Consider the following 12,564-nt stretch of genomic DNA (forward strand, 5'->3'; position numbering starts at 1 on the left):
TGTTATTTGTATCTTCTACTGTGAAGACAGACACAAAATATTCATTCAATGTCTCTGCTATTTGCTTATTCTCCATGATAAATTCACCTGTCTGCCTCTAAGGGACCAATATTTACTTTAGCAACTCTCCTCCTCATATACTTGTAAAAGCTCTTAGAATCTTTTTTTATATTCCTGGCTAGTTTACTCTCATTCTATTTTTCCTTTTTTTAATCAACTTTTTGGCTGCCCTTGGCTGGTCTCAAAAACACTGTCAATTCTCAGGCTTACTACTATTCTTCTCAACATTATAAGCCACTTCTTTTAATCTAATACTGTCCTTAACTTCCCTAGTAAGCCGCAGATGGATCTTTCACACCGAGTTTTTGTTTTTTAATGGCATGTATTTTTGTTGAACATTTTGAATAGTTTCTTTAATTGTTTCTCTCTGTTTATTTACCTCCATATCTTTTAGTCTATTTACCCAATCAACCTTAGCCAGCTCTCCCCTCATACCTATGACATTGGCTTTGTTTAAATTTAAGATTCTTGGTTTGGACTCAAGTATGTCACTCTCAAACTTAGTACAGAATTCAATCACTTTTTCCCAGAGGATCTTTTACTATGAGATTACTAATTAACCCTGCCTCATTGCACAATACTAGATTTAAAATTTCTTTATCACTAGCTGGTTTCACAACGTATTGTTCTAAGAAACTCCAATTATTTCTTGCTTAATGCTCTGTCCATATACGTACTGTTGGAGGGCCTATAAACTACTCCCACCAGCATTTTCTGACTCTTGTTATTCCTAATCTCCACCCATACTGATTCTACTTACTGATTTTCTGAGCCAAGATGCTTTCTCACTACTGTCCTTATTTCATCCTTTACTATCAGGGCTACTCCTCTTCCTTTTACATTTTGCTTGTCTTTTCAAAATGTAGTGCACGCTGGAATATTTATTTCCCAAAATTGGTCACCTTGTAACCATGTCTCTAATGGCGATTAGATCAAACCCATTTATAATTTTTTTTTGTCACTAGTTCATCTGTCTTATTATGAATGCAGTCAGATAAAGAGCCTTTTATTGACCAGAACTTTGCACAGAACTTATTCGCTGATGTACTATTATCGTTAAACTTTCTGTCCCTTCCTGTCCACTTTCTGTTTTCCTTGTATTTTCAAATGTAAAGCTGCAGCTCCACCTTCTGGTAAATCAGTGTAACTCCCGGCATACATTTAATTTGCCCAACAATTTCCTGTCTGACTTTTGCCGGGAGAGATCTTTTTGTTCTGTTAAGTAAAAAGGTGAAAATGAAATCCAGATGTGGTTTCATGTGCACAATCCCTCAGATTTTTCTGCTCTCAGCTTAGATGTTAGAAGCCTGCCCACATGAATATTCAACTTATATGCCTTCACTCAAAGCTCCCTCAAACCAGTTGTCATTCATGACAAATAATTTGAACAGAACTAGCTGACTCAGTGGTTCTCAAATGTTTTTGGGCTGGTCACATCAAAAAAGATTCAGTCTCCTTTAGCCAACAGTACTTGCTGTATTGGTGCCCACAAAACAATTCTCTCACTCTATTACTTCTGTTTATCTTTCTCTCCTCTTCTGTTACGTACTTCCTCTCACTTCTACCTCTCCTCCCTCACTTCATTCTTTCTCTTCCACCCTTGTTTCACTTCTGTTTGTCTCTCCCTATTCATTTCTGTTTGTCTCTTTTTGCTATATCACTTCTGCTTCTCTTTCATATTCTTCACATTTTTTGCTCCTCCTTCACCGTTCCCTCTCTTGCATCTCCTACCATTCCACTTTTGTTTCTCTTGTCCCTTTCTCTGTCTCTGCTTCACTTGTTTTATTCCCTTATTTTTTCACTTTCTATGTTTCTTCTCTTTGTTTTTGCCTCAACCTCTTACAGTGTTGGAGCTGTCAGCTGAGGAGGACATAGGAAGCAGTAGAGGGAAAATAAGGGGCATAAAGAACTTTAGAATGAGCTATGGTAGTGACTTTAAAAGGACCTGGGGAGCGAGACTTTAAAAGGACACGGGGAATGGGCCTTTCAAAGGAGGCGGGAGCCTGCTACTGAATTAATGATTGACAATGGGCTTGTGCTAAATAGTGGTTGGGACGCTCCTGACTATCCCAGTCAGTGGTTGTATATTTCCATCATTTCTTACTTCAGGACATGGCAACTAACTGAGTGGAGATGAGGTTATGAAATCTCCCCAAAAAATCCTGCTGCTACAATCCACAGAGAGGACTGTTTACATTTAATATTTTGAACAATAATGTCCCACCATGGGAACATCTTGCCTGCCCTCTCTACTGGTTGAAATCATGCTGTGTGATATCAGTAAAAAGTATATTAAGGTCTGTGTGAAATTTCTTTGGCTGCTATGTTAACGATGAAATTCATTAATGCAAATATTTTATTTCCAATGTTGCACAATTTCAGCCTTTTGTTTCTCTCCCATCAAATGCTAAATAGTGCAAAATATTGGGACTGTTTTTTTTTAAAGTCGTTTAGTGCCAGACTGTAACCAGAGCTTCAGAAAGCATCACTTAGATCTTATGATAGTAAGTTTATGCCTTTCCTCGGAGAGCAATACAATGCTTCAGGTTGCTGTACATCATACATTACAAAAGTGCAGTGAGTTCCCTTTAAGGTGCAATTAATATCTTGTACACTTGTGTATCAAAAGAAAATTTATAGTAAAGATCAATAAAATGCTTTGAGTTTACCAGTATATGCTCAGATTCATTTAGAACGTTAATTCATAGATCAAAGTTAAAGTAAACCTATACTGTCTACTGATCTCTGTTGCACATTGTGTATGTGTGAACATCAGGTAGGAGAGGATTGGGCAAGGCTGCGATGCCTCTTCTGGTCCAATAGCCACTCGTGGCGCTAACGATTTGCTAACTTTGTGCTGTTGCTTTTATGTGCTTGATTTTCCAAACTAGAAAGAAGGCCAGAACATTTTCTTTCTCTTTCTTCCTTCTGTTCCCACAAATCGTGCATGTTGAAATGACAATGCAGTGTCACAAATTTGTTCACGAAGTGTGAGTGTTTGCGGTGCAACTGCTGATATTCATTTTCTGTGCTTGTGACCTAAATTGGTCTCCCAGGCAAAGTAATGGAGAGCTGGTGAAACCTATTAAACTGTACACAGCATGCATCCATGCCTCAGAAGAGATGGGGATCCTATCGGAGAGGCAAAAGGAAATATGGCTCCATGGTATAATAATTCGTCTAGTCACAATGTGTAGCTACATGGGTGAAGATTTCCTGTAACAAAACCATAAAACTGTTAAAAGAACACTCCTATAATTTCATGAGGAACTCGGGAAGCTTCAGTAATATATATTTTTTGATGTTGCTACATACAAAGAGAGGAAATCTGACCCTTTCTGTGAAGTTTACAGTCTTAAAAACAAGTGTGTTTCCAATATCAGGTCCGCTTGGAATGGCCAACAGATCTCGCTATCAACCCGATGGACAACTCCCTCTATGTGCTGGACAACAACATTGTGCTGCAAATCACGGAGAATCATCAGGTGCGCATTGCAGCTGGTCGGCCCATGCACTGCCAGGTACCAGGTGTCGAGTATTCACTGGGGAAACAAGCAGTCCACACGGCACTCGAATCGGCCAGCGCCATCTCGGTGTCCTACAGCGGTGTCCTCTACATCGCAGAAACGGATGAAAAGAAAATAAACCGCGTGAGGCAGGTAACCACAGATGGAGAGATCTCGCTGCTTGCGGGTGCACCATCAGAATGCGACTGCAAAAATGATGTCAACTGCGACTGTTACCAGACAGGCGATGGCTATGCCAAAGATGCCAAGCTCAATTCTCCTTCCTCCCTGGCTGTCTCCCCTGATGGCACGCTGTACATTGCTGACATGGGTAATATTCGGATCCGGGCGGCCTCCAAGAACAAGCCGGTGTTGACGTCTATGAATTTGTACAAAGTGGCATCCCCTTCAGAGCAGGAACTGTACATCTTTGACATCAATGGCACGCACCAGTATACGAAGAGCCTGATCACCAGTGACTACCTCTACAACTTCAGCTACAGCAACGAAAACGACATCACAGCCGTGACAGACAACAACGGAAACACCCTGCGGATCCGAAGGGATCCCAACCGCCTGCCAGTGCGAATTGTGTCTCCAGACAACCAGGTGATCTGGCTGACTATTGGGACCAATGGAGGATTGAAGGGCATGACAGCCCAGGGCCAGGAGTTGGTTTTACTCACTTACCACAGCTACAGTGGACTCTTGGCAACAAAAAGCGACAAGACTGGATGGACTACTTTCTTTGAGTAAGACTCTCCGTTATCTTTTGGTAAAGCTAATTAAAAAAGTTGAGCAAGGAGTTATATTTTGTTCATAAAACTGTTTTTTGTAAGGTGCGTAGATTGTAAGATTTGTCCTTATGAGCTTGTCATTAAATTTCTAAGTTACTAAGTTTAATGCGTGAGTGTGGACAATTTTCCACTTCTACGCTCATCAGATCCCAATTTTCCATCTTTACTAGGTGGAGAATCACAAGCTGGCAAGCACTGTGAGTCCGGGCCTGAGTATCTTCAACCATAGGGAGTTGAGCTGTATTCTGTGCCCTACAAACCGCAACTTGTGTTACCCTTTACAGCAGGACTTACGATACAGCAGAGCCTTTCCTTCCCTGTCCTCATGATACTAAGGTCAATGATAGCACCCAAACTCTTACCTCACCTGAGACTAGCTAACACACACAAAGCAGGGATTGAGCTGGAGATTTTCCGAGTTAATATGGCTCATTAACATGCAGGAACAGGATTATCCCATTTGATCCATCACGCCTTATGATTAGCAGTGAACAGGGCCACTACAAAGTTATGGGGATTTACCCTCAGTCAGCACTCCCAGTACTTGTGCAAGAATCAAATTCCCACACCCAATCTCCCACACTCTTCAAGCAATTGGGTTCTGCTTTTAGTGATGTAGGCCTTGCTTTTTAGAATGTAGCCACTGTGAAATGTGGCAGTCTTTGTCCCTGGTTTTCACACATGCAGGTTCCCTACTCAGCTGCAAGACTCACTACCCATGCTTTGCTTTTCACTAATATTTTTTATACATTAAAGGGGATATTTTCTGAGTTTACTTACTGTATGTGTACATTGATTTCCAGTAGATTTTCCAGAATGTTACAGTTTTCCCTTCCATTTTTCAAACTGTTCTCAATATTTGTCAGAGCAACCAATACTTATGGAAACTTGGAGAACTGCCTTATCCCCTTAGGGGTATGGTAGCATAGTGGTTATGTTACTGGACTAGTAATCTAGAGGTCTAGACTAATGATTGTGAGTTCAAATCCTGCCAAGACAGCTGGGAAATTTAAATTCAGTTAATTAAGTTTTTTTTTAAAGAAGCCAGCATCAGTATTGGTGACCATGAAACTGCTGGATTGTTGTAAAAACTCACCTGGTTCACTAATGTCTTTTTGGGAAGGAAATCTGCCGTCCTTACCTTGTCTGACCTACATGTGACTCCAGACCCACAGCAATGTGGGTGACTCTTAACCGCCCTCTGAAAAGGCACATACAGTTGTATGGGAATGGGCAATAAGTGCTAACCTTGCCAGTGACGCCCACATCCTGCGAATTAATTTTAAGAAAGACCAGTCCTGGAGGACCTGAGCTCAAAACTGCCACATCTGAAGCAAGACTGGAACTCACCAGAACTGCTCATCCCCTATGATGTTACATAGGTAGATTAGATCCTCATTGATGCCATTATTGCTATATTAATCCAGTTCATTTGTAAAAGAGCTTGACAAATACTTGACAATGAATGGGACTGAAGGTTGCACATTCATATAATTAGTGAAATATTATGTCCCAGCCTTGTTCAGATTGTAGAGATATTGATGGTAAAATTGGTCTTTGCCAATAGTGCAAAACAAGTGATAGCAGAATGTAAACCCCTGTGTATTGCAATAGAACAGGCTGAGCAGTGTTAGCTTGAGTTTTTCACGGAGTTGCATTCAAGGTCAGTGAGAAATTTTGGTTTGATCTTCTTGGAAGTGTTGGCCTGTGGTTATTCACCTCCCTCAGGAGGTTAAAGAAATTGGGAAGATTCTATGACAGTATAGATTCTACACGCTCCTTTGGACTGAAATTCTAAGTCAGTCAGTGGAAATTTTCTGCACATAGAGTGTTATATAACAGGATTTCCATCAGAGGTGATTTTAAATGGGGCTCTTGTCTTTGAAAAATAAATCAGAATTTGATTTTTGAAGTCCATTATTGCATTTTATTGATGAGTGAATGGGAATATTATTTTTTCTCAGTGAAGTCATTTGCCTTCAAGTAAAGTGTTTAGAAATAACCTTCAAAATCTCCTGTTTAAAGGACTCCTCTTTAAATTGTTCTCTTCAGCTATGACAGTGAGGGCCGACTGACCAATGTTACATTTCCCACTGGTGTTGTCTCGAACCTCCATGGAGAGATGGAGAAGGCAATCACTGTGAATATTGAAACATCCAGCAGGGAGGATGACGTCACCATTACTACCAACCTTTCTTCAGTGGATGCCTTCTACACCCTTGTTCAAGGTACAGTTCATACTAGTCACAATGCTAACCTCATTTCACCAAACATCATGCTCAGGCCCATTAGTGTTTGTAATTAAAGGCTCCAAACCTCCATGCTCATTTGGCTGACATTTTTGTTAAATTACTGAAAGGAACATATCACTAATCAAGTAAGGACAGAAATTTTAGGTAAGAAATCCAGAATTTAGACAGAGGATCTGCAATTTTTGCTGTTTTTTCCCCCTGATCTCTCACAATAGCTCTCATGTGAGATTAGCAGAATCCCCAGAGAAACAGCGTAGAAAGCCAAAAATTATTGCCTACTTCATTTCTCCAAGGGTTCCTTCGGTCTTCTCCAAAGATTATTGTGGGAGATTGGGCGAAGCGTGTGGAATTTCATTTCCATAATATATAAGCAGGACCTTTTTAATAACAAAGAAGTATCGCAACAGATATTTAGAAAATCAGAGTAGAAATAGGAAGACAGGGAGGATCAATGCATGTCTTGAAGCATGGTGCAGGAGGGAGGACTTCAGATTCTTGGGGCATTGGGACCAGTTCTGCGGCAGAAGGTACCTAATCAAAAGGGACAGGTTGCGCCTCAACAGGACTGGGGCTAATTTCCTTGCAGGGCAGTTCACTAGTGTGGTTGGGGTTGGTTTAATTAAATTGGTAGGGGGTTGGGCATCAGCATATAGAAGTAGAAAAGATGAATAAGGTGCATAATTTGAGACTGTCGGACATTACTAGAGAAGGGATTTGTTCCACATTAGATAGGAGCAGGCTGAGAAGGGCTACAAGGAATGCAAAAACAGGATTACAATGCATGTATGCAAGCACGCAAAGTGTGGTGAATAAGGTTGGTGAGCTACAATCACAAATAGCAGTATGGGAATATGATGTAGTGGCAATAACGGAAACATGACTTAAAAATGGTGAGGACTGGGTGCTTAATATACAAGGATATAAAGTGTTCAGAAAAAACACAGAAGGGAAAAAAGGGAGGTAGGGTGGCAGTACTGATTAGGGAAGACATTGTAGTGTTAGAATGAGGGGATGTCCTTGAGGGGGCAAGGTTAGAGTTGAGAAGCAAAAAGGATGTGACCGTGCTACTAGGGATATTCTGTAGGTCTCCAAATAGAGAGAGAGAGGAGCAAATCTGCAGAGAAATCAAGAACTATAGAGTGTGGTGATATTGGGGGACTTTAATTACCCAAATATCAATTGGGATAATTTTAGAGTCAATGGAAATGAGGGGAGAAATTTCTGGATTATGTTCAGAAGAACTTCCTTGATCAGTATGTTCTAGGCCTAACTAGAAAGGAGGCATTGCTGGATCGGTGCTGAGAAATGAGGTGGACCAAGTGTCTGTGGGGGAGCACTTGGGTAAGAGTGATCATTGTATCATAAGCTTTATACTAGTAATGTGGAAAAACCAGGAACAATATAAGGTAGAACGCCTAGATTGGAAGAGGACTAATTTCAATGTGATGAAAAGAATCTAGCCAGGATAAAATGGACCCAAAGACTGACAGGAAAAAAATGTAACCGAACAATGAGTTATCTTTAAGGAAGAGGTGCTTCAGGTACAGGCTAGGTACATTCCAACAAGGCAAAAGATTTGGGAACCAAAAACAGGGCTCCTTGGATGACGAGAGATATAGAGATGATGATGAAACAATAAAAGAGGGTGTGTGATACATGTCAGGTGAATTCTTCAAGTGAGAACCAGGCAAATACAATAAGTTGAGAGGGGAAGCGAAGAGGAAAATGAGACTGGCAAAGAGAGAAAATGTCAACATAAAAGGGAACCCAAAAATCTTCTACTGGCATGTAAATAGTAATTGGGTAGTAAGAGGTGGAGTGGGGCCTATTAGGGACAAAGAAGGTAATATATGCTTAGAGGCATAGGGCAAGGCTAGAATTCTTAATAAGTACTTTGTATCAGTGTTTACTTAGGAAAAGGAATTTGGCAAAATATCAGTTGAAGCGGAGAGAGTAGAGGCATTGGACAGGGTAAAAATTGAGAGAGAGGAGATACTGGAAAGGCTGCCAATGCTTAGGGTAGACAATTCACCTGGTCTGGATGGCCTGCATTTCAGGTTGCTATAGGAAGTATAGGTGATAGCAGAACGACTTGCCATAATCTTCCAATCTTCCCTAGACACGGGGGAGGTGCCAGAGGATTGGAGATTGGCAAATGTGACACCTTATTCAAGAGAGGGTGTAAGGACAGTCCTAGCAACTACAGGCCAGTTAGTTTAACATCATTGGTGGGTAAGGTTTTAGGAACAATAATCAGAGAAAAAATCAGCAGGTACTTGGAGAGGTTTGAGTTAATTAAGGATAGCCAGCACGGATTTGTAAAAGGCAGATCATGCTTGACTAATCTAATTGAATTTTTTGTTGAAGTAACAGAGAAGGTTGACGAAGGGAATGCAGTGGATGTTGTCTATGTGGATTTTAAAAAGTGTTTGATAAAGTACCACATAAAAGGCTGGTTAACAAAATTGAGGCTCATGGAATAGGAGGATCAGTGTCCAATTGGATAAAAAAAACTGGCTTAAGGACAGAAAACAGTGAGTCAGGGTGAATGGTTGTTTTTCAGACTGGAGGATGGTAGACAGTGGTGCTCCCCAAGAGTCAGTGCTGGGACCACTGCTTTTTTTGCTATATATAAATGACTTGGATCTTAAAATACAGAGTAATATTTCAAAATTCACACCAATGATACCAAACTTGTCGAACAGTGAGGATGATACAAACCACCTGTAACAGGACATAGATAGGCTCGCAGAATGGGCAGATACGTGGCAGATGGAATTTAATACAGACAAGTGTGGGGTGATGCATTTTGGCAGAAGGACGAGGATGAGGCAAGATAGGCTTAACAGCACATTTCTAAAGCGTGTGCAGGAATAGAGGGACCTGGGGGTGCATATGCATCGATCTTTGATGGTGGCAGGACATATTGAGAGAATGGTTAGAAAAGCATATGGGATCTTGGGCTTCGTAAATACAAGCGTAGAGTACAAAAGTAGGGAAGTTATGCTGAACCTTTATAAAAGCTCTGGTTAGGCCCCAACTAGAGTATTGCGTCCAGTTCTGGCCACCACACTTTAGAAAGAATGTGAGGGTCCTTCAGAGAGTGCAGAGGAGATTTACCAGAATGGTTCCAGGGATGGAGGATCTTAGTTACGAGGTTAGGTTGGAAAAGCTAGGGTTGTTCTCGCTGGAACAAGGGAGACTGAGGGGAGATTTGAAGAGATAAACAAGATTATGACATGCTTAAATAAGTTAGATGAGAAAAAACTGTTCCATTAACTGATGGTACAAGGACTAGGGGACACAGATTGAAGGTTTTCGGCAAGAGATGCAGGGGGAATATGAGGAGGAACTTTTTTACACAGCGAGTGTTAATGACCTGGAACTCACTGCCGATGACGGTGGTGGAAGCAGAGACAATCAATGAATTCAAAAGGAAGTTGGATGGCCACTTGAAGGAAATAAACTTGCAGAGCTGCAGGGCTTGAGTGGGGAAGTGGGACTGACTGGATTGTTCCACAGGGAACTGGCATGGACCCAATGGGCTGAATGGCCTCCTTTTGTGCTGTAAATGACTCTATGATTCTTAAAACCTATCTTCAGTTAGATGCAGGAATCCGGTTATTTAATAACTGTAGACAAAGACTTTATTGCTAATTGTTAATTGCTGTTGAATCGGGGTAGATTTGTGCTGTAAGCCCAGTCCCATTGGGAACACCCAAATTAATATCCCAGGTGATACTTAATTAATATCTTTTCCGTCTGGGGTGAATTTGAACCCAGATCTTAAAAGTACAATGCTAATGGCTAACCCATTACACCATCCGGTTCCTCAAATTGACCTTTCACTTGCTATCACATATGCCTCTATGAGACACTTCCCATCAAGAATGAAAATCCAACGTTTTTCCAAACACGTCTCATAACTCAGCCTTTTAAAAGTAGGAATCAGTCTTGTGACTCTTCTCTATAATGCCTCCAGGGCTTGAATGTCTCCCTTGTGTCTTAATGACCAGAACAATTTGAAATAGATAGCTATGATAGGACCAAAGGCTATTCCCATAAAATCTGTGGACTAAGTTAGGTTAGATCCAGAAAGTATTTATTTTTATAGAGAAGTATCACCCTCTGAAGGACATTGCAGAGACAAGATGAATATGGACCTGCTACAGTTCTTTAAAGCGGAACTCAACAAATTACTGACAGAAGCCAACATTTCTAATTATATGTGGTAAGTTGCTTGCTAGTTGAGATTGTGATAAGTCATGGATAACTGCATTCTCCTGAAGCTTGGCTTGATTGGTTTAGGTAATCAGAGAGAAATTTCCCATTACTTTCCCTGAATTGGCCACAGGTTTGTTTTTTGTTTCTTTTTGTCTTCCAGTAGACAGTGTTGCTATGGGATAGGGTAAAAGGCTCTGTGAGATTGTATTGTTAACTGAATGAGGCAGGTTCACTAGGCCTGATGACTTTTACTCATCCTTTTTGTATGTGGGAGGTGGAGTTCTGGTTGAGTTGCAGCTCATGTAGGCTAGAGCAGGGGAATCACTAAGTAGACTATTGGACAATTTCAGCCTAGAGGTGGAAGACAGACTCAGTGGAAGAGTTGGGCTGCGGGCAGGGGTTAATGTAGATATGGAGGTAGCAGATATTATGGAGATGAAGGGGAAAAAATCTTAATGATGGACTGGATGTGGGGTTTAGAAGTTCGGCTCCTGGTCAAGAAGGACACAGAGCTATTATGTGGTCAGATTCAGCTGGACACAATATTCAAGGTGAATAAAATGATAAGTATTGGAAATGTCCATCTTTAATTAATGTGTGAAAAGTTGTTAGGTATCATTACCTTCCTGGTTGAGTTTAGGAGCTACCCAAAGGAACAAGTAGCATTATTCCACAAATTAGTAATATTATTGAGCCATGGGTAGTATCATTGTTATATCTAACTCACTGGCACCAATGAGTATATCAAACCACACTGCAGCCGTTGTACTGATTCTGTTGTATAAGTTGCATTCAATTGGGCAATCCAACTCCCTTAAAGCATGGCTGTTGGTGGCTGGAAGGAAACCAGATTGTGCAATCACCGACCTGAAGTGAATTGAGTATCAATCCAGAGAATAGCCGTAGGTTGCTGAAAATGCCAACATAATTCCATTTGGAAATGTATTGAATGAAGGTTTTATATCAGCTCCTGGTTATCTACCTTGTCCAGCTTCAAGACAACCTGCTTTTTTATTAATCAAGGAGCAGCTTTCAGGTTCCCATGACTTTCCTACCCTTTCACTTATGTTACCAGCAGATCACTGAAGGAATAAATAACTGAGGAGTGGAAGGGATATCGAGGAGAGTAAAGCACGACTGAGCATATTCTAAATGACCCTGGAGTTTAGGGGTTAAAATTAAAAACCCTGTGTATACTATTTAACAAAGCCATTAGCCTGTCAAAAATGAATCAACAACTTTGTTAAAATATCCCACACAGGAATTTGATGCTAACATATTAACCAGTGTTAATGGAGCCCAGTGGAATTTCAACCCCCTAGTTCTTCTTCAAGTTACATTGAAGTTCATTCAACAAGCAGCTCTGTACCAACCCTCCTGACACCTCAGTCTTCTTTTGAATGTCAGTCAAGCAGGAACCTTGTGATTAAGCAATTGTTACACTACTAAGGCAGCTATAAAACTGCATCAGTCACAACAGCTCAACCATAGGGAAATGCTTTGGAAACTGCAAGTAAATAAAAGAGGTTCAGGCATGGCTGTATGTTGTTTCTGTCTCTGGCTCCAGTTATTTGCTCACTAGCAAGGTGGGAATGGGACAGAAAAATCTGCATTGGGAAAGAATTTTAAAAAATCACAAAAGAGATGCATCAAAAAAAAAACACCTTTCGACTATCTTGCAACTTTCATATTAGTGTAATGATGGTGAGTTCAGTTTCTAGAGGT

General features: G+C 40.8%; 1 protein-coding gene across 16 annotated transcripts in view; it reads left to right on the plus strand.

Moving 5' to 3' along the window:
• LOC137368959 (teneurin-3) overlaps positions 1-12,564 on the plus strand; it is an 891,767-nt gene that overhangs the window by 862,828 nt on the left and 16,375 nt on the right. For all 16 annotated transcript variants that reach the window (XM_068029337.1, XM_068029332.1, XM_068029334.1 and 13 more), the window contains 2 exons: positions 3,444-4,318; positions 6,416-6,591. In XM_068029337.1, coding sequence (XP_067885438.1) covers positions 3,444-4,318; positions 6,416-6,591 — 1,051 coding nt within the window. The remainder of the gene's footprint in view (positions 1-3,443; positions 4,319-6,415; positions 6,592-12,564) is intronic.

The sequence above is a fragment of the Heterodontus francisci genome, chromosome 4 (genome assembly GCF_036365525.1).
Source record: "Heterodontus francisci isolate sHetFra1 chromosome 4, sHetFra1.hap1, whole genome shotgun sequence".
Taxonomy (NCBI): Eukaryota; Metazoa; Chordata; class Chondrichthyes; order Heterodontiformes; family Heterodontidae; genus Heterodontus; species Heterodontus francisci.